Here is a 27,998-nt window from a genome sequence, read left to right as displayed (position 1 = left end):
TCCACAGTTGAGTGATGTGACTGACTACATTCTCAATCCCCAACACCGAACACTTCAAGATTGATGACAGATTGACCTTTTTTATTATTTCGTAATATAGCGTTATGCTGTTAGTGTCATTGTTGTTGTATGTTTTTGTAAAGATATGCTTCATTTCCATGCATAAATTACATTACCATGGTTCTTCTGAGGCGTTTGGTGTATACATCAAATTCTGGATAATGCTGATGTCACAAAAAGGTTTCCTCTGTTCAATTGTTTCCAATGTATTTGTGCCCATGTGTGTGAATGGAAATTGCCAGACATTGAGGAAACATTATGCCCCTGTGACAAAAATAGGAAATCCTCACCTCTGGTGAACTGGGGGGCTGTCTATTCCATATTATGAAGCATACGAACTGGTGCCTTCAACAGCCTTGTGTCTGAGGCTACAATGCTTGTTATTTTGATGCTGACTTCAAATATGTAGGCCACAAGGGGTCAGGCATGCTCCCTGGTGCGATTGAATTATTTTTCAATTAAGTGTTTGAAATTGGAATACCTGATCATTTGCAATAAGAAAACATATTTATTTTAGATTTTTGAGCCTGTAAAAATATTGTTAGATATTTAAATTCCACAATATGATGTACATAAGAACTTGTTTGACTGTGCATATGAAAGTCTATGGCAATATAAATGTCTGGAAACGAAAGAGACACCTATTTAGGCGAGGTGCTGGCTAATATAAATGTCTACATGTCATGCACTAAAATAGACTCAGATGCAAAGTACAGGTGGGGGAAGAAACTACAGTGCCCTCCACTAATATTGGCACCCTTGGTAAATATGAGCAAAACTGGCTGTGAAAGAAATGTCTTTGTTTATCCTCTTGGTCTTTCATTCAAAATATTCACAAAAATCTAACCTTTAATTAAAGTAAAATAATTGAAAATAAGAAAATAAATTCATAAAACAAATATTTTTCTAAAATATATGTGTGCCTCAATTATTGGAATCCCTTCATTCAATAATTTGTGCAAACTCCCTTTGACAAGATAACTGCTCTGAGTCTTCTCCTATAATGCATAATGCGGTTGGAGAACACATGGTAAGGGATCAGAATCTCTCCAGATCCTTCAGATTCTGTGGTCCATGCTTGTGGACTCTCCTCTTCAGCTGACACGGCAAGGTTTTCTATGGGGTTTAGGTTGTGGATTGGGATGGCCATGGCAAAACGTTGATTCTGTGGTCAGTGAACCTTTTTTTGTGTTGATTTTGAGGTGTGCTTTGGATCATTGTCCTGCTGGATGATCCAACCACGGCCCAGTTTAAGCTTTCTAGCAGAGGCAGTCAGGTTTTGATTTAATATTTTTTACATTTAACCTTTATTTAACTAGGTAAGTCAGTTAAGAACAAATTCTTATTTTACAATGATGGCTTACCCCAGCCAAAACCTCCCCTAGCACGGATGACACTGGGCCAATTGTGCGCCGCCCTATGGGACTCCCGATCATGGCCGGTTGGGATACAGCCCGGGATCTGTTGTGACACCTCTAACAAACTGTAGGCGCTCGGGTTTGTTGTTTGATGACAGCAAATGCCTTTTTTCTATGGCAACCATCCCAAACAACTTGTGGTTATGTAGGTGGCGTCTTATTGTGGTTTTGGAGAATTTCTGACCCCAAGACCCAACTTACGTCTGCAATTCTCCAGCTGTGATCCATGGAGATTTTTTGGCCACTCGAACCATCCTCCTCACTGTGTTTGGGGTCAATATAGACATGCGTCCTCTTCCAGGCCGATTGTTAACATCTCCAGTTGCTTTAAACTTCAGTTAGATTTTACTCATAAGAATTTATAGGGGTGCCAATAATTGTGACACGTTCCAGAGTAAAATATTTCAATAATTTTACTTAGATTTTTGTGAATATTTTGAAAGGCAGACATTTTTTCACAGCCCGTTTTGCTCATATTTACCAAGGGTGCCAATATTAGTGGAGGGCACTAACATTTTATTTCCAAGTACAATTATATTCCACAGAAATATTGTCATCAATAGGTGCATTCCTAGTTTATTTTTGACTATTTTTAGGTAGGTATATTGCCCTTGTACATCCTTGTATGAACTACCTAAGTGGAAAAAACTGTCTGGTAATCATCTACATAACATAAAAGGGGTACTTCAAACAACTGCTATGCCATTTAAATAAACTAATGCACTGTTAAAAGGCTGAATATGAGAACAAACATCCCCAACATTGCAAAACACTGTACAGTGTGTTTGGGACTTTTACCATTGAAGACAATTAGACCATAACATTGAAACGAGTAGAACTGCTGTAGCCTGATGGGAATAAACCACACACACGGTTCATTTCCTGGACACAGATTAAGCCGAAGACAAACTGAAGGACTGGCTTGAATTGGGAGGATGATCATGAGCAAAAGCTTTTGGTTTACTTCCCAAAGTTGCAAAGAAAATGTTGCGATCCATTTAATAAACACAAGAGACAAGCCAAACTGATGACATGGTGTGGCAGTCAGGAACAGCGACTTTACATAATATGAAAAAGCAGCTCCATGTCAGACATAGCAAACTGATACTGTATACTGGTTATTGGGGTGGGATTGGTGTAGTGTGGGGGGATCCATGGATGGATTTGGATTTGTCAGGAAGAATGATGGTTCAAATAAGATGTTAGGTACTGTATTTATTTCTCAGAGATCAAATAATGTTTCTGGAATGAAACCTGTTTCAGCACAATTCTTGTGCTTTTAGGTGGAACGACACTCATCCTCGTTTGTTCAAGCTGAACCCAGAAACCCGCCCCACAACAGCAACACAAAATGCCTAAGGGAACGCATGCAGGATGACACTTTTCCCCCCCAGAACTTATGAATAAAACACAGTCAAAGTTGATTGCATGATAAGTTGCAAGTGTCTTGAGTAACATTCACCCACACTAAACTCACGTAATCATGTTTTAACAGCATCACAGTTCTGGATCACACAGCATTCAGAATCCATGTGAATTAACTGCCAAATTATTTGCCACATTAATGCCATTGGGGCAACACAGCCGGTTGAGTTAGACTAATTCCCTCTCCGACTTTGACACCATTGGTCCGCTGAGCATTGGGTACCTCAGGTGTTATTTCTTCATGTGAGGGATCTTGGTTAGTTTCGGGCTTTAGAATGTCTGTTGAGGACTTCTTCTGCCTCTGTGTGGTCTGTTTTGTGATGTCCCTTCTCAGGAGCTGACTCCATGTAGCCATTTGTCTCGTGTCCTTGTTGTCGCTCTCCTTATTACTCCCTTCGGATGTTGTAGTCTCCCCATTTTCCCAAGACTCTCCCTGTCCTCTGCATTAATTTCCTCGTCACTATCAACCTCTTCTGTTGTGTCCAGCTGATTATCTACTTGTTGAATGTCCAAGGGAGTCTTCCCTTGGGTTGCCTCATCGCCACTTTCCACCTCAAGATGAGTCATTGATTTCTACCTTTTGGGTTGCAACGTCTCAATTTTCTACCTCTTGGGTTGAGTCATCAACACTTTCCACCTCTAGGCTGATCTCTACGTGGGAGTTGATCTCATCCGTGTGTCCTTGGCTGTCCAGCTCAATGGCTGTTACTGCATCTTTGTCACTGTCCCCTTCGGAGGTTGTTTGAGCTTCCTCCGCAGGGTTAAGGTCCTCTAGAACGGTCTCCCTTAGGCCATCTTGAGGGGTTTCCTCATGGATGTCTAGCTCTGGGCTACTCTGTTTGGGAGGGATTGTCTGTGTAGTCGTGTCTGTATGGGTCTCCTCAATGACCCTCTCATTCTTCACCTCCGTTACACACTCCTCCTCCAAGCCGGTGTACTTTTCAGAGTGCGCTTCCACAAGTGTCAGCTGTTGACAATCCCCTTGGTGGTGGATCACCTCCTCATGGTCGAGCCTTTCTGGGGTAGAGTCTTCATGGCCGTCCCACTTAAAGATAGTCTCCACTGGGCTGTGTGTCTCCAGGGCGGCCTCTACATGGACTACATCGTGGTCCTCTTGGGTGACCTCTGAGGAAGGGTTCTCACCGAGCTGTAACTCTACAGCGTCTATGTCATGGGGGTCAGCTAGGAACTTCTCAGTCCGTAGGCCCTCTGGCTCACTGGAGGTGAGGTTCACAGGGGTGAGGGGCTCTTCACATCGCAGGGTAGGTAGATGAGGAACAGGGCTGTGGGGAATGAGAAGGCCATGAAGTAACAAGACTCAACAAGACCTTTATACTGATATGTAAAACCTGAAATGCAAGTCTGGGTAACGAATTGACGCCAAGACTGATTTTTCACTTTAAAATGTAAAAAAAATAAAAATACAATGATTGTAAAGTTAAACAAACCATAAAACTCTATGCAAAACTACTTAACAATTTCCACAAAAACCCTTTACTTGAAGCACAGTGCAGATGCAAAGATTGTTCCATCATTCTGTTACCAAACAGCACAAACCACCATTCTGTTACCAAACATTGCATCTGCCGGGATTCAATCCAATCGGCCCTTTTCGGCTAGGCACCATGTTGGCTCAATCGGAAATTAGTTATGCGGACCGGATTGAATACTGGCCTAAAACACTGTGTTTACTGAACACACTCAAGTCTATTCGGGAGCACACCAGGAGTTTAAACTCAAAACTACAACTCATTTGTGTCTGTGTGGACAGTTGTGCTATTTGATCTGTTGACACTCCAGTCTTACCTCTCCGTAGACTCATAAGGAACTGGAGTAAGACTCGGGTCCTGGGCTGAGTCCTCTTCTGGAACCCGGCCCTGATTGGATGAGCCGTAAGTGAGGATGGCCTCTGTCACAGTGTAGGGGGTGTGGCCCTGCACACAGTCCAGGATGTGCCCAACTGGCAGTTGGGTTTGCAGGAAGAGGTGGAGCTGGCTATCTGACAGACATACTGTCATGCTACACACTCTGAAGAAAGACAAACAACGTACACCAATGTCATGCTCAATGTTGGGGTCTCATTTTATCTGATTAGTCATGTTTTTAAAAAAGTTTCCTTTGTGCTCATTTCAGGTATGACAATATAATGACCAATAGAGGGAACAACCAAGCACTATAATTGAAATGGTGAAGTCGTAGCTAATTATTAACTTAGGAGAGGAACTGACTTGTCCAGAAAGGACTGCAGGCCTTTCCTCCTCTTCTCCAGGAAGTCCTCACCACTAGAGGAGAAGAAGGGCTTGCTGGGCAGGTCTGGGACAGGTCTATAGGACAGAGAATAACCCAAAGCGCGCAGAACAGGACAACTTCACATTAAAAGTTTCAAATTATTATTTTTTCGACAACAAAAAAAGGAGGAGTTAAGCCATGCACATTGGGGGACATTGCTATGACTTACACCAAGCCAGTGTTCTTCTGCATCCTCTTCTTGAGCCAGACAAACTCACTGTAGCGACGGCGCACACATGACGTCTTGGCCGTGAAAACCTTGCTGTTGGTCTGTGAGTAAAAAGAGAGGGTGCACCATAAAGTCATGTGGATACAGACAATACCAATGGGAGATATGGACAAAAAGTCACACTGTGATAAATTGATACATTTTACACGATAGCAATAAATACAACTTTTTTTACTTTCCATTAGCGGCAGGGCTCTAGACTGACTTTTTCCAGTACCAAGTAAGACATGAAAGAATGTAGCTATTTATCTAACATGTTCAGGGAACATCGATGGATGTTTTGATGTGCAACATGTCAAAATAGGATTCAGAATAAGCTGATTTATTTCAGGCTCTTTACAGATCAATATGCCTGCATATTTTTGGGGCATATTGGTCTAGGATATATGCCACATACTTCACCCACCTGAGGAAGCGGGAACTCAAAACACATGAGATTGCTAACTAAATATGACATTGGTGCTGGATAGCCATGTAATTTATGGAACAGTAATTGTAATGTCCTACAAAAATGTTCATCTCCATTACATACTCTGCCAAGTGATGGTATTTCCTCAATATTGAGAGTAACAATATGTTTATACTCACATAAAGGTGAGACTTGTATCTTTAGCAGTAAAAGTTTTTTTTAAAGTGTTTTTTAAAATGCTTCTCAACGTCCATGTGTGTGTGCTTATCAGAATGCATCTCTCCTTTCACTTCGTGCACAAAGGGGGAGAGGGAGTGAGAGCCAGCAGCGATACCAGGACAGGCCAGATATTTTCATTGCAGGAAGTAGGTTAATGCACATTACTGTTGACCTAGCCTCATTGAGAACCAGGCTTCCCAAATTGGAAAGCTTGGTGAAGTCAATGGCACAAAGTAGCTAAAAGGGGGAAGAAGACTCAGTGTCAATCAGTGAAGCCTCGCAACACGTCAAACCAATCAACTGCCTTGCTTGGGCAGAAAGTGTTCAAGCCATACAGTCATTGGTTCAAGCAGAGGAGTTGTAAATGCCTTCAACTTGATTTTGTCTATAGAGCAAACCTCTCGCAAAACAGAATTACTTTTTTCCTCAAGATTTTCTTCCATTTTCTGCAATGTTGCACATGCAACAACTCTGCAAAATGTGTCCTATCCGGTCAGAAAACAGTGACGAGCACGCAGCACTGCTTCTACAGGCATGTGGGGGAAGGGTTCTTTAAATGTAACATTCAATATAAATTCCAGGAGACAATTATAGCCATTTCGGCTAATGCAAAATTCTCCTGACCTTCAAAGTAGGGGTGAATTTGAGGTATGGCTAAACGAGACTACTGTTGACCAAATAATGGAAAACAAAATTGCTTTGGTAAGAGGGTAATGTCTGTGTCAGTAATTTTAGCTTTATCGTCCCAGCTCTAGCCCAACCACCTTTGTCCCTAGTATTGATAACTATTTGGAAAACAAAATTGACATTTACACTGAGTATACAAAACATTAAGAACACCTGCTCTTTCCATGACAGACTGACAAGGTGAATCCAGGTGAAAGCTATGATCCCTTATTGATGTCACTTGTTAAATCCACTTCAAATCGGTGTAGATAAAGGGGAGGAGACCGGTTAAAGAAGGATTTTTAAGCTTTGAGACACGGATTGTGTACGCGTGCCATTCAGATGGTGAATGGACAAGGCAAAACATTGAAATGCCTTTGAAACGGTTATGGTAGTAGGTTCCAGGAGCACCGGTTTGACTGAAGAACTGCAACACGGATGGGTTTTTCACACTCAACAGTTTCCAGTGTGTGTCAAGAAAAGGTCCAGCACCCAAATTACATACAAACAACTCGGAAACAACTGTGGGAAGCATGGGCATCAACACGGGCTAGCATCTCTGGAACGCTTGACACCTTGTAGAGTCCATGCCCCGACGAATTGAGGCTGTTCTAAAGGCAAAGCGGGGTGGAAAATCTGAAGTGTCAGCCAGTCTTGCCGCAGAACGAGACACAGTCTGCTTCAGAGAAGCCATTTAGTCTTGAGCCATAATCAATTACCCATTGAACTGATGGCTTCTCATTGATAACATTCCGCTCTAGAAAATATTAACATCTCTCCTAGGACTTATTCTGCTTTTATCAGGTAGCGCTTAGACGACAACATCCCCACAGTCACTGTGCGTTCTTACCCAAACCAAAAGCCTTACATTAAAAGTGACCTCCACGCTATGGCAAAGGCTAGAAAGACAGCTACCACTGAGGGTTTCTCATTAGCTAGGTTTCCATCCAATTAGTGACAGATTTATGCAAATATTCTAAAAATGCACATAAAATATGCATAAAAACAAAGTCCACTATTTTTCCACCAGAGGTGTGTTTCCATCAAATGTCCTTGTTGCAGGTATAAGGCTATGCGTGACGCCGTAGTGCACATACAATTCCATGTACCGAATAAAAAACAAACATGTTAGGGCCTACAGAGTGACGCAGTGGTCTAAGACACTGCATCGCTGTGCCACTAGAGATCCTGGTTAGAGTCCAGGCTCTGTCGCAGCCGGCCATGACCGGGAGACCCATGGGGCGGCGGTGTCCGGGTTAGGGGAGGGTTTGGCCGGCCGGGATGTCCTTGTCCCATCGCGCTCTAGCGTCTCCTGTGGCGGGCCGGGCGCATGCACGCTGACACGGTCGCCAGTGTGTCCTCCGACACATTGGTGCGGCTGGCTTCCGGGTTAAGCGGACATCCTGTCAAGAAGCAGTGCGGCTTGGTTGGGTCATGTTTCGGAGGACACACGGCTCTCGACCTTCGCCCCCACCCGAGTCCGTACGGGAACTGCAGCGATGGGACAAGACTAACTACCAATTGGATAACACGAAACTGGGGACAAGGGGTAATTTAAAAATAAATAAGATGTATATATTTTTAAATAAACAATAAAAAAAACTAGTTAAATGGGTTTCCATCACATGATCAAATCTGATGGTTTTGTCACAAAAAAATAATACAATAACTTTTCCACTGGTGTCACTGATGCCATCAACTGAGAAAGTTGGTGGCACCAGCACATGATTTGGTCACACAACATCGTCGCCGCTACGTGCCGATAATGACCTGACCCGTGTCCCATACTGTACATGCATTCCATACAGAACTACCAAATGCCGACCGCATTATCTACCAAGAGAATTCTCTTCGATCCTAATCACAGTCGTGTACATCCCCCTCCCCCAAGCAGACACATCGACGGCCCTGAAAGAACTTCATTCAACTATGTAAACCACATATCCTGAGGCTGCATTTATTGTAGCTAGGGATTTTAACAAGGCTAATCTGAAGACAAGTTTATAAATTATATCAGCATATCGATTGCACAACCTGGGCTGGCAAAACCCTGGATCATTGTTATTCTAACTTCCGCTACGCATATAAGGCCCTCCCCCGCCCTCCTTTCGGAAAAGCTGACCACGACTCCATTTTGTTGCTCCCAGCCTACAGACAGAAACTAAAACAGGAAGCACCCGCGCTCAGTTCTGTTCCAACGCTGGTCCGACCAATCGGATTCCACGCTTCAAGATTGCTTCGATCACGTGGACTGGGATATGTTCCGCATAATGTCGAACAACAACATTGATGAATACGCTGATTCGGTGAGCGAGTCTATTAGCAAGTGCATCAGTGATGTTGTACACACAGCATCTATTAAAGCATTCCCCAACCAGAAACCGTGGATTGATGGCAGCATTCGAGCAAAACTGAAAGCGCAAACCACTGCTTTTAATCAGGGCAAGTTGACCGGAAACATGACCGAATACAAACAGTGTAGCTATTCCCTCCGCAAGGCAATCAAACAAGCTAAGCATCAGTAGAGAGACAAAGTGGAGTCGCAATTCAACGGCTCAGAGAGGTATGTGGCAGGGTCTACAGTCAATCACGGACTACAAAAGAAAAACCAGCCCCGTCGCGGACCACAATGTCTTGCTCCCAGACAGACTAAACAACTTCTTTGCTCGCTTTGAGGACAATACAGTGCCACTGACAAGGCCCGCTACCAAAATCTGCGGGCTCTCCTTCACTGCAGCCAACGTGAGTAAAACATTTAAACGTGTTAACCCTCGCAAGGCTGCCGGCCGCGTCCTCAGAGAATGCACAGACCAGCTGGCTAGTATGTTTACGGACATATTCAATCAATCCTTATCCCAGTCTGCTGTTCCCACATGCTTCAAGAGGGCCACCATTGTTCCTGTTCCCAAGAAAGTTAAGGTAACTGAGCTAAAGGACTACCGCCCTGTAGCACTCACTTCCGTCATCATGAAGTGCTGTGAGAGACTAGTCAAGGACCATATCACCGCCACCCTACCGGACACCCTAGACCCACTCCAATTTGCTTACTGCCCCAATAGGTCCACTGACGACACAATCGCCACCACACTGCCCTAACCCATCTGGACAAGAGGAATACCTATGAAAGAATGCTGTTGGGTCCCTGGGTCTCGACCTCGCCCTGTGCAACTGGGTCCTGGACTTCCTGACGGGCCACCCCCAGGTGGTGAGGGTAGGTAACAACATTGCCACCCAGCTGATCCTCAACACTGGGTCCCCACAATGGTGCGTGCTCAGCCCTCCCCTGTACTCCCTGTCCACCCACTGCGTGGCCATGCACGCCTCCAACTCAATCATCAAGTTGGCAGACGACACTACAGTGGTAGGCTTGATTACCAACAACGACGAGACGGCCTACAGGGAGGATGTGAGGGCCCTCGGAGTGTGGTGTCAGGAAATTAACCTCAATGTCAACAAAACAAAGGAGATGATAGTGGACTTCAGGAAACAGCAGAGGGAGCAGCCCCCCATCTACATTGATGGGACAGCAGTGGAGAAGGTGGAAAGTTAAGTTCCTCTGCGTACACATCACGGACAAACTGAAATGGTCCACCCACACAGACAGCGTGGTGAAGAAAGCGCAGCAGCGCCTCTTCAACCTCAGGAGGCTGAAGAAATTCAGCTTGTCACCAAAAACACTCAAACTTGTACAGATGCACAATTGAGAGCATCCTGTCGTGCTGTATGACCGCCTGGTACGGCAGCTGCTCCGCCCACAACCGTAAGGCTCTCCAGAGGGTAGTGAGGTCTTCACAACGCATCACCGGGTGCAAACTACCTGTCCTCCAGGACACCTACGCCACCCGATGTCACAGGAAGGCCAAAAAGATCATCAAGGACAACAACCACGCGAGCCACTGCATGTTCACCCCGCTATCATCCAGAAGGTGAGGTCAGTACAGGTGCATCAAAGCGGGGACCGAGAGACTGAAAAACAGCTTCTATCTCAAGGCCATCAGACTGTTAAACAGCCACCACTAACATTGAGTGGCTGCTGCCAACATACTGACTCAACTCCAGCCACTTTAATAATGGAAAAATGTATGTAATAAATTTATCACCAGCCACTTTAAACAATGGCACTATATATAATGTTTACATACTATACATTACTCATCTCATATGTATATACACTGTACTCTATAACATCTACTGCATCTTGCCTATGCCGTTCGGCCATCACTCATTTATTTATTTCTATGTACATATTCGTATTCATTCCTTTACACTTGTGTATAAGGTAGTTGTTGTGAAATTGTTAGATTACTTGTTAGATATTACTGCATGGTCAGAACTAGAAGCACAAGCATTTCGCAACACTCGCATTAACATCTCCTAACCGTGTGTATGTGACAAATAAAATTGGATTTGATTTGATCCAGGCTAATAATGACTAGACATTTTTTACATTAGCATGTTCTTACATGGATTTAGATATATTTACTCAAACCTACTTGCCCAAACAGAATTTCTAATGGCCCGGACATTAGTTCTTTTATAAATGCATTTATTTTGGGAGATTGCAAAATATGACCTTCTCATTCAAGAAAGGATAAATATATTGTTTCGGATGATAATAAAAACATATTTTCTTTAGTTACTTTTTCCTCAACTTGTTTCTCTAACTTTATAGCAAGTCAAGCTAGCTTGGTGATGAGTTAACTAGTTGAATCAAAAAGGGCAAAAACAAAGATATGCACCCCTTTGGTTCCCCAGGACCAGGATAGAGAAATGCTACATTGGGGTTCTGAAGCTGACATCCTCTACCATTGCATATGAACTTCAATAATTTCTGTAAATCAGTGCTGTGATTTTCTCACTCCATCCTGCCAGCAATGGGTTGGGTCAACCCGTTCAGCACTGCACCTGTACTGCCACTGTAGCGCAAGTCCACCTCGCAAAGTTTGCGAGTTTGCAAAGTTCTCATTTAACTTCTCAACGTTTTATTTATTTATTTTACCTTGATTTAACTAGGCAAGTCAGTTAAGAACAAATTCTTATTTTCAATGACGGCTGAGGAACAGTGGGTTAACTGCCTGTTCAGGGGCAGAACGACAGATTTGTACCTTGTCAGCTCGGGGGTTTTAACTTCCTTCCAGTTACTAGTCCAACGCTCTAACCACTAGGCTACCCTGCCGCCTATTGCCATACACGACTTCACTGCTTTTGCTTCCCTGTGTCTCTCGCTCTACCATTTTTCTATTTGTTAATGACCGTGACGTGCGGAGCGCTTTATATCCAAGGCAAATCATTTGAAAGACGCATATCTCCTCCTACTAAACACAAAAAGCATTGTTGCATTAGATGTTTGTTTAATTTTCCCTTTATGATGTTGATGAGCAGGGCCTGTGGTAGTTAGTGGTAACTGCACCATGATTTTACACTGAGCAAAAATATAAAACACGACATGTAGTGTTGGTCCCATGTTTCATGAGTTAAAATATAAGATTCACAAAATTTTCCATACGCACAAAAACCTTTTTTTTCTCAAATTGTGTGTACAAATTTCTCTACATCCATGTTTGTGAGCATTTCTCCATTGACAAGATAATCCATCCACCTGACAGGTGTAGCATATCAAGAAGCTGATTAAACAGCAGGATCATTACACAGGTGGACCTTGTGCTGGGGACCATAAAAGGCCACTCTAAAATGGGAAGTTGTGTCACACAACACTTATGCCACAGATGTCAAGTTGAGGGAGCATGCAATTAGCATGCTGACCGGAGCTGTTGCCAGAGTATTTAATGTTGATTTCTCTACCATAAGTAGCCTTCAACATCATTTTAGAGAATTTGGCATTATGTCCAAACGGGCTCACAACCGCAGACCACATGTAACCACAGCAGCCCAGGACCACCATATCTGGCTTCTTCACCTGCGGGATTGCCTGTGACCTGACTGCAGGTTGGTGTCGTGACCAACTTCAGTGTGCAAATGCTCACCTTCAATGGACACTGGCACGCTGGAGAAGTGTGATCTTTTTGGATGAATCCCGGTTTCAACTGTACCGGGCAAATTGCAGACAACGTGTATGGCTTTGTGTGGGTGAGCGGTTTGCTTGTAAACAGAGTGCCCCATGGTGGCGGTGAGGTTGTGGTACAGATTTATTTAAATGGACTCTTTTCCTTATATGAACTGAAACTCGTTAAAATTGTAGAAATTGTTGTGTTTATATTGGTGTTCTGTGTAATTTTGCTAAATAAAATGATTTAAAAAAGTTCTCAGTAAGGGATGATTAACTTTTTGAAAAAATCTCTGTCATTTAATCGTTGTCACCCCTAGTGCGTTCTTACCCGAACGAAAAGCCTTGGATTAACGGTGACATCCGCACTATGCTAAAGGCTAGAGTTACCACTTTTCAAGGATGGTACACAGATGCAGACAAGTAGTCCCACTACGACCTTTGCTGAGTCATCAAACACACCTGCCTCTTTTTGCCACCGCTTCCTCTTTTGAGTCCAGGGATTAGGGCCTGGTCTGGAATAAGCAGATTGTCTAGAGCTGCCAACTCAAGTAGAAATGTTCATCCAAATTGAGGTTAATAACGGCTGTTTTGATGTCCAGAATCTGTTTCGGTCGTAGGAAAAGATGGCGGAGACATGTAAAAACCAAAAGTTTAAATCAGCATAAAAAAATAAACACTAAATAGGAGAATTGGTCAGGAGCCTGTAAGACGGATGACATCCACTGCTGTTGTGCAGTGGATCAATAACTTAAGTTGCTCGGGTGTCCACATCACTGAGGACTTAACATGGTCCACACTCACGATGCGGGCACAACAGCGCCTCTTCTCCCTCAGGCTGAATAGGTTTAAATATGCTATTGGTACTCCTTGTATATAGCTGATGTTCTTGTGTGTTTTCTTTTCTTTTACAAGACCTTCCACAACGACGCAAAGTTAAGGAAAAGAAAAACACACAAGAATGTCAGCTATATACAGTGGGGTAAAAAAATATTAAGTCAGCCACCAATTGTGCAAGTTCTCCCACTTAAAAAGATGAGGCCTGTAATTTATCATATGTACACTTCAACTATGACAGACAAAATGAGGGGGGGAAAAAAAGTCCAGAAAATCACATTGTAGGATTTTTAATTTATTTATTTGCAAATTATGGTGGAAAATAAGTATTTGGTCAATAAACTTTTGTTCTCAATACTTTGTTATATACCCTTTGTTGGCAATGACAGAGGTCAAACGTTTTCTGTAAGTCTTCACAAGGTTCACACACACTGTTGCTGGTATTTTGGCCCATTCCTCCATGCAGATCTCCTCTAGAGCAGTGATGTTTTGGGGCTGTTGCTGGGCAACACGGACTTTCAACTCCCTCCAAAGATTTTCTATGGGGTTGAGATCTGGAGACTGGCTAGGCCACTCCAGGACCTTGAAATGCTTCTTACGAAGCCACTCCTTCGTTGCCCGGGCGGTGTGTTTGGGATCATTGTCATGCTGAAAGACCCAGCCACGTTTCATCTTCAATACCCTTGCTGATGGAAGGAGGTTTTCACTCAAAATCTCATGATACATGGCCCCATTCATTCTTTCCTTTACACGGATCAGTCGTCCTGGTCCCTTTGCAGAAAAACAGCCCCAAAGCATGTTTCCACCCCCATGCTTCACAGTAGGTATGGTGTTCTTTGGATGCAACTCAGCATTCTTTGTCCTCCAAACACGACGAGTTGAGTTCTTACCAAAAAGTTCAATTTTGTTTTCATCGGACCATATGATATTCTCCCAATCTTCTTCTGGATCATCCAAATGCTCTCTAGCAAACTTCAGACGGGCCTGGACATGGCTTAAGCAGGGGGACACGTCTGGCACTGCAGGATTTGAGTCCCTGGCGGCGTAGTGTGTTACTGATGGTAGGCTTTGTTACTTTGGTCCCAGCTCTCTGCAGGTCATTCACTAGGTCACCCCGTGTGATTCTGGGATTTTTGCTCACCATTCTTGTGATCATTTTGACCCCACGGGGTGAGATCTTGCATGGAGCCCCAGATCGAGGAAGATTATCAGTGGTCTTGTATGTCTTCCATTTCCTAATAATTGCTCCCACAGTTGATTTCTTCAAACCAAGCTGCTTACCTATTGCAGATTCAGTCTTCCCAGCTTGGTGCAGGTCTACAATTTTGTTTCTGGTGTCCTTTGACAGCTCTTTGGTCTTGGCCATAGTAGAGTTTGGAGTGTGACTGTTTGAGGTTGTGGACAGGTGTCTTTTATACTGATAACAAGTTCAAACGGGTGCCATTAATACAGGTAACGAGTGGAGGACAGAGAAGCCTCTTAAAGAAGAAGTTACAGGTCTGTGAGAGCCAGAAATCTTGCTTGTTTGTAGGTGACCAAATACTTATTTTCCACCATAATTTGCAAATAAATTAATTAAAAAATCCTACAATGTGATTTTCTGGATTTTTTTTTCTCATTTCGTCTGTCATAGTTGAAGTGTACCTATGATGAAAATTACAGGCCTCTCATCTTTTTAAGTGGGAGAACTTGCACAATTGGTGGCTGACTAAATACTTTTTTGCCCCACTGTACAAGGCGTACCAATAGCATATCAACGTGCAGTAATATGTGGTAATTGAGGTAAGTAGGCAGGCAGGGGTAAAGTGTCTAGGCATCAGGTTACATAATAATAGAAGTAAAAAGTAGCGACTGCGTGTATTTGAGTACGTGGATAGAGCTTGCCAGGCGGTCGTAGAGAGAACAGTCCATGGCTTGGGTGGCTGAAGTCTGGCAATTCCTTGTAGGAGAGCTTGTAAGTAAACATTTCACCTGTTGTATTCGACACATTTAAAAAATGTTCTGCATTATGTCCTTCTGATGACTGAATCAAGCACATAGGCTAATGTCAGGAAGGGACAAGGACAGTACAGATTAAGAACTTGAACTGCAGGATTCCATTGTGTTTACAGAGAACAAGGTCAACACTAGATTGTCAAGCAATTTGAATAAAGCAGTCCAATGTTAAAAGGTAGACTCAGCAAAATAAAATTGCCACGAGCAGCAGCACAGATATTGAGATGAGCGAGATGTAAGACTTCGCTCTCACAGTCACACAGTATCTGCGCATGTGCACAGGTTCGCTTCATGCTGTTACATTGTGGTAGCCAGTGCACCAAAACAGCGGAGAAGTTGAGACTCGCACTTCAACACTCTTAGTTTTTGCGGAAATTGACCCACTGCGGTTTACTTTCTGCATCGACATCATGTCGCCGAGTCTACTTTTAAGCATCCAGTTTCTCCAGCTAGCCAGCGCAAAATGTTGTTATGGGTTTGAGAATAAGTCTACATCAAAATAGCTTGATGCTGGTTTAGCTATTCATCACCATGAGTCAAACATCATGGCGAGAGCAAAGTGAACTGCAGAGATTAACAAAAGGCACATGATCGTTGTAGAATTCATAACAAACATGTTTACCTCTGAGGACTTCTGTAAAGCATATTCAGTTAATCAAGTATATTCATAGTGTAATTTGTCTAGTTGATCATAGTGTTTTTTAGTATTTAGAAATATAACTTTGATGTAGTGGGAAACGTCATGTGAATTGAAAATAATTTGGCCATGAGCTGGGCCTCTAGTGCCGAAATGATAAGCAGCAAATCACATTTGTGCAGTGCGTGAAGAGGATAATGGACAGCTATGGAAAATGACCAGTTATTATGTGGGAGTCATGTGCTGGCTGGAAAGTATATATAGAACTTTCTGTAACATTCATATTTTAGTGCATTTTCTTATGACACTTCTGGTTTATAAACGTTTGAAAGTCAGAGGTTTTGTCTCTGGTTCTGTTAAAAGGAAAATGATTAGGAATAGAGTACAAGATTTATCCTTCATTTAACTCCAGCATTCTAACCCACAGGCCATCCACTTTAGTGACATGTAGGTTAATTTGGTGATAGGAGTAGTAATTTGTTTTTCCTGGTCCTGACTCATCTATGATAAATGCACATAATGAGTAAAGAAATGTCAAACTAGCCCTTCCTGATTACTTCGGATCTACAGCTCTAATAAGGACTTACGCACTCATTGAGACAACTGCTTCTTTGTCAAGTTTAGACAGTGAATGGACACTCACATGTAGGAATATCTTGAAATCTACATACGAATTCCAAGACCTGACATTCTGAACCCGAGGATCTTGGACCCGCACAGCAACAAACTCCTGCAGAGACAAACAAAAGACAAAATTGGTGAATCAACAGCTTGCAAAGCTAGGAGGAAGTGATACAACATGGTGTGGATGGTTCCATGTCATGGGGACTATCTCAATTGAGCATCCTCGGGTCCTCTCCTCGCCTCCTTCTCAAAACCCATTGGAGGATTAGGTCAGAGGGGCAGGGCATTTAGATTTCTCATCAATGGATTTAGATAAGGAGGCGAGGACGTGAGGAGTATGCAATTGAGATTCTCCCATGATTGCACAACACAACTGTGTATCCTTTTTTCACCCAACAGTTTTGTTTACCAGAGCATACAGTGGAGAAAAGTGTCAGAGTAAATGGGGAGAGAATGAGGGTAACTTACATCTTCTTCGTGATTCTTAATCATCATTCAGAGTATCTGTTAATCCTTTGAAGAACAATCTGTGTAAAAAATAAATTTAAAAAAGTATGTTTTTAGTTCCACCTCTAAAAAACAATATATCGGCAGATATATCGGTGACTTTGCTGCCTCCGTAAAAGAGGTATTGGAATCGGAAGCAAAAATCCGGTCTGGCTCTAATTTACATATTTTCGTGATTCTTAATAATCGTTCCGTAGGCTACGCTGCACATGATACATCTGCCAAACAAAGAAGAAACCACAAAATGCAAGAATCAATATCAACGAGTCAGCAAAGGTGGAAACTGCCAATGCTTCTCTTCCACAGGTGGCACCTCTCAAGTCTCACTAAAGCACTCAGTCACATGAGGACAACGGTTCAGGACCGCAATAATCTTTGTGAAAAAGGTACGCATCGATATCTCAAATGCAGTTAGTCTTTTGCTTATCTTTGCTGTTAGCCATGGGAACAGAAGATTGGGGAGGAATTCCTTCACTTGACCTCAAGATAACCCCCCCCTCCTCGTCTTGATAGCACAGAGACGCAATAGGTTTAACTCCACCACTCCTGTGTAAAAAAAAAAGAAGAAAGTATTTGACTGTAGGCACATTGTAAAAATAAATGTTGATACAATTCAAAAGTCACTGACACTAACGTTTGTTTACCCACACTTCCTAGCTAGACTAACAAACTGATGAATCATGTTTTGGAATGACAACTTGGGCTAGGCTAGCTGGTAACGTTCATATGAAGTCAGTACATTTCTAACGTCTTCTTAAAAAGGTGTTTTGAAAGAGCCACAAATAATTAGCTAGCTAACAGTAGCTATTCAGAGTTGAGCGCTTCGACCGATATTTAGAAACACTAATTCTACAAGTGTCGAATTACAATCAATACAAAGATCTGCGGAACTCGGCGCAGTTTCGACGAAATTGTAATTCACTAAAATCATGCCTTGGCATCAATTGAGACGCAATTTCCGTTTCCGGGCAAACTCAAACCCTTTAAATAAATAAATAAACAGTCGCCATTTTCCCTTCATGATAAATGTTACAGCACCGACATTTTTGACTTTATTAGCTAAAATATTATGGACAGGAGGAAATCATACACATTTAGTAGAAAATGTTGTGCTAAAATCGAACATGTTCGAACGGGAGCGGACATATACCGCGTTGGTACACTCATTGAGCAGATCGGCCGACTAGCTAATCTCTAAATCATCTGAGACACCTACATGAGATAACTTTGGTTACGTTGGGAAATCCACACAATGTAGAATCGATGCACGTGTACAAAGAATTTTTGAGATCGGAGACGAAGGGGGCGGACACGATATTTAGCTTACACAAGCTCATATTTGATTGATAATAAACTAAACACATTTATAAGAAATTATAACCCATATTATTTTGCTAATCATATAAACATTTGAAAACAGACACTGTTTTTCCTCTTGAAATACTCGTTTTGAGGTGAGTTGCATTCTATCCTTGCTAGTCTTCGCTACCTGCACGTTTGTGTTGGGAAATAATGTAATTATAGCTAGCTACAGCGAGTATCTTGCCAACTACAGAACGATAAGAATGCATTTCTATATACATTGCGCTTTGTTGGATTAACTAGCTAGCTAACACATTCAGAATGTGCATGCTAGCGATGCTTTTGTTTTCTATTGAAACCAATATGGAGGAAAGTGGCGTGTGTAACTAGGACTCGAGAGCTCGTCTGAATCGGGGATGAACCGTGGCTCTGTAAATAACAGGGAACACTAGTAGCTAGACCGCTAGCTCAGTTTTCAAACGATATTAAACCATTTTTTGGCTAACTGATTATTTGTACTATGGACGATTTTTGGTTCACCTCGTATTGTAGCCAGTGTTGCCAACAATTATTCAGTTGGGGCGGTAGGTAGCCTAGTGGTTAGAGCGTTGGTCCAGTAACCGAAAGGTTGCAGATCGAATCCCCGAGCTGACAAGGTTAAAATCTGTCGTTCTGCCACTGTTCATAGGCCGTCATTGTAAATATGAATTTGTTCTTGTTCTCTTTAACTTGTCTAGTTAAATAAAATAAATAAACTATTTTTCAGTAAGAATCTGTATTGGCTCCTTGCCTTGTCGCTAGAGGACCGTTTCCACGACAACGTCACAGCACCAATTTGCCTTGCTGCGGCACATGATTTTTCCCCGTGTAGCGTTTTTGTCCCCTTTCCCGCCGCACACCTCCTCCCCTTGTGATTCTCTGCGTGTGTGTGCGCGGTTACTGTGATTTCTGTTCCACAGACAACTTCTCCCACTCTCGTTTGCGGCATAGTTGTTTGGGAAAGGTAGCTGCATTTTGCCGCTCGACTCTTTTACCAATAGAAGTCGCCGAAGGTATCTGAAAACTCACCAAAATATAGCGACTAAGTCGCTAAATAAGCCCCTAGAATGGTTTTGACTAAATTGAATACAGCTTTTGCCAGATTTGACTTTTCGTAATAGGTTAGGTGAACGTATGCAGCAAGTTAGAATAATTAACGTAGCAGGTTAGGGTTAGTTAAAATACCCTAAAAGCTGTATGCCTTCTAGTTTAGGCCCCCCAGTGAGCGTAGTTTTTCCTCATGTAGTAAAATGACAAACAACGTAAAGGGAATAATAGCGCCATCACCGGTTGGCCTACTCGTATTGTAAGTGGTTACTTGCCCTCCAGTTGTTGCACAGATTGAAGGAAGTGTTTATACTCCATCTCCTGCATGATGGCCCCAGTAATTTTGCGAGCTACCGCAACATCTGTGGTCAATTGAGCCCCCCCAAAAAATTGTGGCTGCCCGAGGCCACCCCTGTCCATATTCTTGTGCTTCTCTCCAGCACTGTACTCATTTGCTATTAGAAATTTGCATACAGGTACTCTTGATGCACATCCATTTTCAGTATCTTTAAAAATAAACAACTTACTGTGACATTTAGGCATAGTAAACCTGTAAATACCATTCACTCCCCAAAGTTCTCACAATTTTTTTGCCCAACTACGTCATGTTAGAGCCCTGTAAAAAATGGTATAGACATGTAGACATTCATGAATCGCTTTCTCTCCAATGCTATTTTTTTTAAAATCCTGTCTACCTTGTTGATTCCTGACCCCCATCGCCCCTACTCTTGACGTTGACCAGGAACCAACTGCTGGTCCCACGGTCTACCTGATGAGTATGAGCGAGTCTACAGAACCTTCTAATGATGCTCCCACTCTCACTGAAGGTCTTATAACATTTTTCAAATATACAAGCCATTTCTCTGTTTTGTCTGTGTAAGGGGTAAAGGGAGTAGATGTTTTTGCAAAAGTCAAGCTGCTATTTCTACTAACAAATCTTCTTCTGCAGCAGTGGGTAAACATAGGCGTTTATCATTTATGTGTGGCACTCCGTGATGTTGTGAGTTTCCCATCTACCTCTGTGTTTCATTGAATTACAGTATATCATTTCAAAAGGTGATGCTACCTCTCACAAGACGCCATAGAGCTTAGCATCTTTAGGCTTTAAAGGGGCAATCTGCAGTTGCTACATACGTTTTTGGACTTATAAAGGAATGCTATACAGTCATGACTGAAGTTATTGGCACCCTTGGTAAACATGAGCAAAAAATACTATCAAATAAATAATACAAATACTGAGCTATATTGTATGCAACAAAAAAGGGAACATTTTATACTAGTACAATTATTCAGAAATTGATTTAACAAGTCATTTTAAAAAAAGGGTTATTTTCTGGTGTGTGCCTGGCCAAAGAGCTCTATTTTCAAAAGGCTCAGTGCTGTTATACTCTCAATGGGAGGATGCCAGAGTATTGAAAACGGGTGGTACTAACTTTGACGTATCTTTTTAGATTTGTTTTATTACTTGTCAAACAAAATCTCCTCTGAGCAAGTGTATAAAATATAAAGTATAAAATAATTGAGCATACAATATAGCTCAGTATTTGTATTATTTATTTTAGTCTTTTTTGCACATCTTTATCAAGGGTGTCAATAATTTAGTTCATGATCCTACTGTATACCCGTTGATTCTTAAAGAAAATAACTTATAAATGCCTCATTAACTTAAACTGTCTTACCACCTCAGAACCCAAAATATAAGCTTGTTTTACTCCAATGTTTGTAAACATTGTAAATGTTATTAAACACATCAACATGCTTAACTATACTTTTCATATCTTGGTTGGTCAGTCCTTGTAGTATATGCATTTGAGAGTGGTTACATTTCTCCAGGCCCATCCCTTAGCTTTTTTTTACCAAAACAGAGGCGGGGAATTCGCTTTGTTATTGTTTCAACTGCAGATTACCCCTTTAGTGAAAAGTTCAGTATAAGTGTCACCTCAACAGAGTGGCCGTTTTCTGGAGCCGTGATTTGCTGCTCCTGCACCCACAGCCCACATTACCCCTGCATCTGCAGACAACATTTCCCCTGCACCTGCAGACAACATTTCCCCTGCACCTGCAGACAACATTTCCCCTGCACCTGCAGACATCAATCCCCCTGCACCTGCAGACATCAATCCCCCTGCACCTGCAGACATCAATCCCCCTGCACCTGCAGACATCAATCCCCCTGCACCTGCAGACATCAATCCCTCTGCACCTGCAGACATCAATCCCCCTGCAGCTGCAGACATCATTCCCCCTGCACCCACAGCCCCCACCCAGTCTCAGGTGACGATGACAACGCCGGCTGAGAAGAAGGCAGAGGATGTGGTGCCTGTGGAGGAAGAGGAGGAGGAAGAAGAATATGTGGTGGAAAAGGTCTTGAATCGAAGAGTAGTGAAGGGAAGAGTGGAGTACCTTCTCAAGTGGAAAGGCTTTTCGGAGTGAGTTTCCACAATATCCCTAGTGTGTGGATTGCTTGTATTGACCAATCAAAACACCACTTTCCCTCCAATGCCGTTTTCGGGTTTGATTAACACCTGCCTGTATGTTTATTCAGTGACGACAACACATGGGAACCAGAGGATAATTTGGATTGCCCCGACCTGATTGCACAGTTTCTGCAGAAACAGAAATCGGCCCATGAGTCTGTGGGTAAGAGGAAGTCTGCAGAGACTAGTGTGGAAGGAGAGGAGAGTCGACCCAAGAAGAGAAAAGATGACGTAAGTCCTAAAGACCGACGCATGTACACAGATGCAATCATTTGTCTTTGCTCTGTCACATTAATTGACCGCGATTCACTGTGTTTTAGCCAGAGAAACTAAGGGGCTTCGCTCGAGGTTTGGATCCAGAAAGGATTATTGGTGCCACTGACTCCACTGGAGAACTCATGTTCCTCATGAAATGGTTTGTATAGCCTTTAATCGCCCTATTCATTTGAAATTATTTGAACCTTTATTTATACTGCTTACTAGACCTAATCATGGAGCAGTAGCATGTTAACTCCTGTTGTGCATACTGTCTACCTGTCAATTCCCAAACAGCATAGATCAGCATACATTTCAAGCTAGTCCATGCTGGTCAAACTGGTCTGACTAGCTCAGGAATAGGCAACTAGATTAAGCCGTTGGTCGATTTTTGTAGGAGGGCCGAACCTAATCATTTGTAAACTGCAAATTGACCACAACTGAGCCCATAAAGAGATTGTTATTTTCAAATCCAATCATTCATACCTTGATTACATTGAGACACAATCATCTCTTTTTTCTTTTCTCGTGGGAATACTTGGGAACAGATTTCTTAAATGAAACACATTTTTTGCCAAATTCCTGGTGATTTTAGTAATTTCTGACTAAACCAAAAACCCTTAACGTTTACTGTAACCATTTTAAATTTCAACTTAAATGGGGTGACTTTCCAAGGATCCCGTATAGCAATGACCTTTTTAGAATTTAAAAGCTCAGCAAAGTTCAAATTGGAATACAATGTCAGATATCTTGTTTATTTATAGAACAGATTAATGTGATATCACCGTGCAGGCTTCATCTAACAGCAGAACCAAATGACCTGGATAACAGTTGCGATTACATTAAAAGTAAAAAATTTAAGTGATCAATGCTTTTCAAGATTCTCCACTGATTATTACAGTAATTGTGAAGATCTCCACAGACCTGCTATTACCTATGCATGCTATCTTCAACATTCATGCTTTATATGATTACATAGGAAGAAATGTACAGTGGATTTGGAAAGTATTAAGACCCTTGACTATTTCCTTATTTTGTTACATTACAGCCTTTTCTAAAATAGATTTGTTTTTAATTCCCTCATCAATCTACACACCATATCCCATAATGACAAAGCAAAAACAGACTTAGACATTTAAAACATGGAAATATCACATTTACATAAGTATTCAGACCCTTTACTCAATACTTTGTTGAAGCACCTTTGGCAGCGATTACACCCTCGAGTCTTCTTGGGTATGACGCTACAAGCTTGGCACAACTGTATTTGGGGAGTTTCTCCCATTCTCTGCAGGTTGGATGGGGAGCGTTGCTACACAGCTATTTTCAGGTCTCTCCAGAGATGTTTGATTGGGTTCAAGTCCAGGCTCTGGCTGGGCCACTCAAGGACATTCAGAGACTTGTCCCGAAGCCACTCCTGCCTTGTCTTGGCTGTGTGCTTATGGTCGTTGTCCTGTTAGAAGGTGAACCTTCGCCGCAGTCTGAGGTCCTGAGTGCTCTGGAGCAGGTTTTCATCAAGGTTCTCTCTGTACTTTACTCTGTTCATCTTTCCCTCGATCCTGACTAGTCTCCCAGTCCCTGCCGCTGAAAAACATCCTACAGCATGATGCTGCCACCACCATGCTTCACCGTAGGGATGGTGCCAGGGTTCCTTCAGACGTGACGCTTGGCATTCCGGCCAAAGAGTTCAATCTTGGTTTCATCAGACCAGAGAAGCTTGTTTCTCATGGTCTGAGAGTCCTTTAGGTGACTTTGGGCAAACTCCAAGTGGGCTGTCATGTTCCTTTTACTGAGGAGTGGCTTCTGTCTGGCCACTCTCCCATAAATGCCTGATTGGTGGAGTGCTGCAGACATAGTTGTCCTTCTGGGACATTCTCCCAACTCCACAGAGGAACTCTAGAGCTCTGTCAGTGTGACCATCAGGTTCTTGGTCACCTCTCTGACCAAGGCCCTTCTCCCCCGATTGCTCAGTTTGGCCGGGCGGCCAGATCTAGGAAGAGTCTTGGTGGTTCCAAACTTCTTCTATTTGAGAATGATGGAGGCCACTGTGTTCTTGGGGACCTTCAATGCTGCAGAAAGGTTTTGGTCCCCCAGATCTGTGCCATGACACGACACAATCCTGTCTTAGTGCTCTACGGACAATTCCTTCAACATCATGGCTTGGTTTTTGCTCTGACATGCACTGTCAACTGTGTGACCTTATAAATAGACAGGTGTGTGTCTTTCCAAATCATGTCCAATCAATTGAATTTACCACAGGTGGACTCCAATCAAGTTGTAGAAACATCTGGTAGGCCTGATCACAGACAACGACGAGACATATAGGGAGGTCAGAGACCTGGTCGTGTGGTGCCAGAATAACAACCTTTCCCTCAACGTAACCAAGACTAAGGAGATGATTGTGGACTACAGGAAAAGGAGCACCGAGCACTTCCCCATTCTCATCAATGGGGCTGTAGTGGAGCAGGTTGAGAGCTTCAAGTTCCTCTGTGTCCACATCAACAACAAACTAGAATGGTCCACCACACCAAGACAGTCGTGAAGAGGGCACGACAAAGCCTATTTCCCCTCAGGAATCTACAAATATTTGGCATGGGTCCTGAGATCCTCAAAAGGTTCTACAGCTGCAACATTGAGAGCATCCTGACTGGTTGCATCACTGCCTGGTACGGCAATTGCTCGCAGGGCACTACAGAGGGTAGTGCGTACGGCCCAGTATATCACTGGGGCTAAGCTGCCTGCCATCCAGGACCTCTACACCAGGCGGTGTCAGAGGAAGGCCCTAAAAATTGTCAAAGACCCCAGCCACCCCAGTCATAGACTGTTCTCTTTGCTACCGCATGGCAAGCGGTACCGGAGTGCCAAGTCTAGGCCAAAAAGGCTTCTCAACAGTTTTTACCCCCAAGCCATAAGACTCCTGAACAGGTAATCAAATGGTTACCCGGACTATTTGAATTGTGTGCCCCTCCCAAACTCTCTTTTTACGCTGCTGCTACTCTCTGTTTATCATATATGCACAGTCACTTTAACTATACATTCATGTACATACTACCTCAATTTGGCTGACCGACCAGTGCTCCCGCACATTGGCTAACCGGGATATCTGCATTGTGTCCCGCCACCCGCCAACCCCTCTTTTACGCTACTGCTACTCTCTTCATCATATATGCATAGTCAATTTAACCATATCTACATGTACATACTACCTCAATCAGCCTGACTAAGCGGTGTCTGTATGTATCCTCGCTACTTCTATAGCCTCGCTACTGTATATAGCCTGTCTTTTTACTGTTTTATTTCTTTACTTACCTATTGTTCACCTAACACCTTTTTTCTGCACTATTGGTTAGAGCCTGTAAGTAAGCATTCCACTGTAAGGTATTCAGCGCACGTGACAAATAAACTTTGATTTGATCTCAAGGATGCTCAATTTTGAGTCTCATCGCAAAGGGTCTGAATACCTATGTAAAAAAGGTGTTTCTGTTTATTTGTAAAGAAAAAAGTGCTTTAAATTTTTTTTTTGAATCCATTTTAGAACAAGGCTGTAACGTAACAAAATGCAGAAAAAGTCAAGGGGTCTGAATACTTTACGAATGCACTGTATAATTACAGTAATCTCATTGTGACCATGACTATTTACTGTATTACAAAAATGTATATTGAATTGTTTGGTTGACAACACAGTCAAATATCAACATTTAGAGGAGATTTATCTACAGCTTGGATAGGTCCGTCTGAGCCGCAGGCTTAATCCCAGTCTTTAACTTTTTTATTTTTGGTTTAGTCGGAGACATGAATCCAATATATAATTTAACTTGTCAACAAGTTAATAGGCTGTTTATTGTATTTCAATAATAATAATAATAGACATGTTGGATTCACGTCTCCATCTCAACCAAAAATCAAAGTCATAGGATTAAATCAAACTTTAAAAGCACTTTAAATAACGTTTGATTTGATTTAGTCCTTGTATTTTCCATGTAGATTCCACATCGCAATAAATTGTCAAATTACATTGAAACAACATTAGTTCGACCAGCTGGTGCCCAGTGGAATGTCTTAAATAATTAATCACTTTGATGCTGGTTTTTGCTAGTCACCAGCATCAAAGTGTCCAAAACCTAACGAAGGCTGGTCACCAGCATGTGCTGGTCTATGCTGTTATTTTTCAGCAGGGTATGCATCAATGAAAACTACAATAATCCATTGCTTTCTCCCCATTCCCTGTATCCTGACCTACAGATGCGGTCAAATATATTTTACATTTTGAAATTTAACCTTTATTTAACAAAGCAAGTCAGATAAGAAATTCTTATTTACAATGACGGCCTACCCCGGACGACGCTGGGCCAATTGTGCGATGCCCTATGGGACTCCCAATCATGGCCGGATGTGATATTGTTACCCTTGCACTTTGCAATGGAACTTTTTACTTGCAATTTAACACATGCAAGCTAAATTAACGGGAATCATTGCCTCCAACCTAGTTGGAATAATTTAGTCCAGGACATTTGAAGTGAAATATAAATTTAATTTAAAAAATGTCTTGGTCCTGTGCGGTTGTAAATCAAACAAATACACGTGTAAACACAACTTTAAAAAAAAAACATATTTTTAGAACAAACTGAATCATACAATGGTGCCAGTATATTTGACCGCATCTGTATGCTTCATGGCGTCACTACAATCCCTGAACTAGCCACAACCCTCCACTTAAGTACTCATCCAACTCATGGTTCTTTCCACACGGCCTGTTCTTGTAGGAAAAACTCTGATGAAGCAGACCTGGTACCCGCTAAGGAGGCAAACGTGAAGTGTCCACAGGTGGTCATATCCTTCTACGAGGAGCGGCTTACGTGGCACTCTTACCCCACCGAGGAGAAGGAGGATGACAAGAACTAGCCGTTTGGTGTCAAGCTGGTTCTGAAGACTATAGAGGTAGTGCAAGGGCATGTGGGTTCTAGGCAGAGGGTCTGAAAAAGCAAGATAGCATTTGGACTCCCTTTTGGCTTAATATCACCCATCAGGTTAAACTCTTATCTGGATATGATCAGTCAATACAGGCTATGGGTTATCTTGAGGAAACACAACCCTGGAAGAAATATATAATGCAGTGTTAATTTTTAAAGATTCACTTCAGTGATGGTTTATTTGGATACTACAAGATCATTTTCACACTGCACCCTTGATTAAGAGGTCCAGACCTTTTTGCTATGACATTACTGTATAGGCTGGTGGAGATGTTATCATTCATAGTGTTGTAAACAAGAGAACAGTGCCATTTTGTCTTTTAACGTAAATGTTTTGTAGCGTTTAGTGCAAAACGATGTTAATCTGTGCTCATTTTGTGACGGTTTTATTCGTGTATTAAGGTGACTTGTTGAAAACCATATCTTTTTACTTTGCTCATTCGTCCATATTATCATTCTAACATTATCATAAACAGAACTTGCTTGTCTGTTTTTGGAGAATAAACAACTTTTTGTTACAGTTGTCTCAGTATCATTCTGACAAAACTACAAGTTTGTGTAAATAGTTGGATAGCTACATTTAGAAAGG

General features: G+C 42.3%; 3 protein-coding genes across 11 annotated transcripts in view; 2 read left to right on the top strand and 1 right to left on the bottom strand.

The window, feature by feature from the left end:
- LOC109865413 (src kinase-associated phosphoprotein 1-like) overlaps window positions 1–2,506 on the top strand; it is a 35,574-nt gene extending 33,068 nt beyond the window's left edge. The window contains exon 13 of the mRNA XM_020453571.2: window positions 8–2,506. The gene's annotated coding sequence lies outside the window, so the exon portion shown is untranslated. The remainder of the gene's footprint in view (window positions 1–7) is intronic.
- Window positions 2,029–19,536, bottom strand: snx11 (sorting nexin 11). 6 transcript variants are annotated; one of them, XM_031799433.1, is made up of 8 exons: window positions 19,162–19,536; window positions 17,800–17,865; window positions 17,281–17,339; window positions 16,832–16,918; window positions 5,362–5,462; window positions 5,132–5,227; window positions 4,710–4,931; window positions 2,029–4,186 (listed from the first exon to the last, which is right to left on the bottom strand). In XM_031799433.1, exons 3-8 carry the CDS (start codon window positions 17,305–17,307, stop codon window positions 3,499–3,501), a joined length of 1,221 nt encoding a protein of 406 aa, XP_031655293.1. In that variant the 5' UTR covers window positions 17,308–17,339; window positions 17,800–17,865; window positions 19,162–19,536; the 3' UTR covers window positions 2,029–3,498. The 6 variants fall into 6 exon arrangements, with proteins under 6 accessions (XP_031655293.1, XP_020309145.1, XP_020309152.1 ...); XM_020453563.2 differs by lacking the exon at window positions 19,162–19,536 and adding an exon at window positions 17,954–18,258 and having other exon boundaries at window positions 2,674–4,186; window positions 17,281–17,343; window positions 17,747–17,865; XM_020453564.2 differs by lacking the exon at window positions 19,162–19,536 and adding an exon at window positions 17,954–18,258 and having other exon boundaries at window positions 2,674–4,186.
- On the top strand, window positions 17,597–27,929 carry cbx1b (chromobox homolog 1b (HP1 beta homolog Drosophila)). Of its 4 annotated transcripts, none has more exons than XM_031799434.1 (6): window positions 17,597–17,705; window positions 20,450–20,534; window positions 21,701–22,136; window positions 22,253–22,415; window positions 22,505–22,599; window positions 27,203–27,929. In XM_031799434.1, exons 2-6 carry the CDS (start codon window positions 20,480–20,482, stop codon window positions 27,339–27,341), a joined length of 888 nt encoding a protein of 295 aa, XP_031655294.1. In that variant the 5' UTR covers window positions 17,597–17,705; window positions 20,450–20,479; the 3' UTR covers window positions 27,342–27,929. The 4 variants fall into 4 exon arrangements, with proteins under 4 accessions (XP_031655294.1, XP_020309154.2, XP_031655295.1 ...); XM_020453565.2 differs by lacking the exon at window positions 17,597–17,705 and adding an exon at window positions 18,334–18,773; XM_031799435.1 differs by lacking the exon at window positions 17,597–17,705 and adding an exon at window positions 18,337–18,773 and having other exon boundaries at window positions 21,655–22,136.
- The last annotated feature ends 69 nt before the right edge of the window (window positions 27,930–27,998 follow it).

Source organism: Oncorhynchus kisutch, linkage group LG20 (genome assembly GCF_002021735.2).
Source record: "Oncorhynchus kisutch isolate 150728-3 linkage group LG20, Okis_V2, whole genome shotgun sequence".
NCBI lineage: Eukaryota > Metazoa > Chordata > Actinopteri > Salmoniformes > Salmonidae > Oncorhynchus > Oncorhynchus kisutch.
Note: the sequence above shows the minus strand (reverse complement) of the source record. Positions and strands in the feature narration are given on the sequence as shown.

Coding starts and splice junctions, on each gene's coding strand:
- snx11 (XM_031799433.1), bottom strand. CDS start 17,307: ATGATGATTAAGAATCACGAAGAAGAT. Junction 5,463..16,831: donor ATTTCAAGATATTCCTACAT/GTGAGTGTCCAT, acceptor TTTTACTCACAG/ACCAACAGCAAGGTTTTCAC. Junction 5,228..5,361: donor CAGAAGAACACTGGCTTGGT/GTAAGTCATAGC, acceptor TCTGTCCTATAG/ACCTGTCCCAGACCTGCCCA.
- cbx1b (XM_031799434.1), top strand. CDS start 20,480: ATGAGTATGAGCGAGTCTACAGAACCTTCTAATGATGCTCCCACTCTC. Junction 20,535..21,700: donor TGCTCCCACTCTCACTGAAG/GTCTTATAACAT, acceptor CTGCACCCACAG/CCCACATTACCCCTGCATCT. Junction 22,137..22,252: donor AAGTGGAAAGGCTTTTCGGA/GTGAGTTTCCAC, acceptor ATGTTTATTCAG/TGACGACAACACATGGGAAC.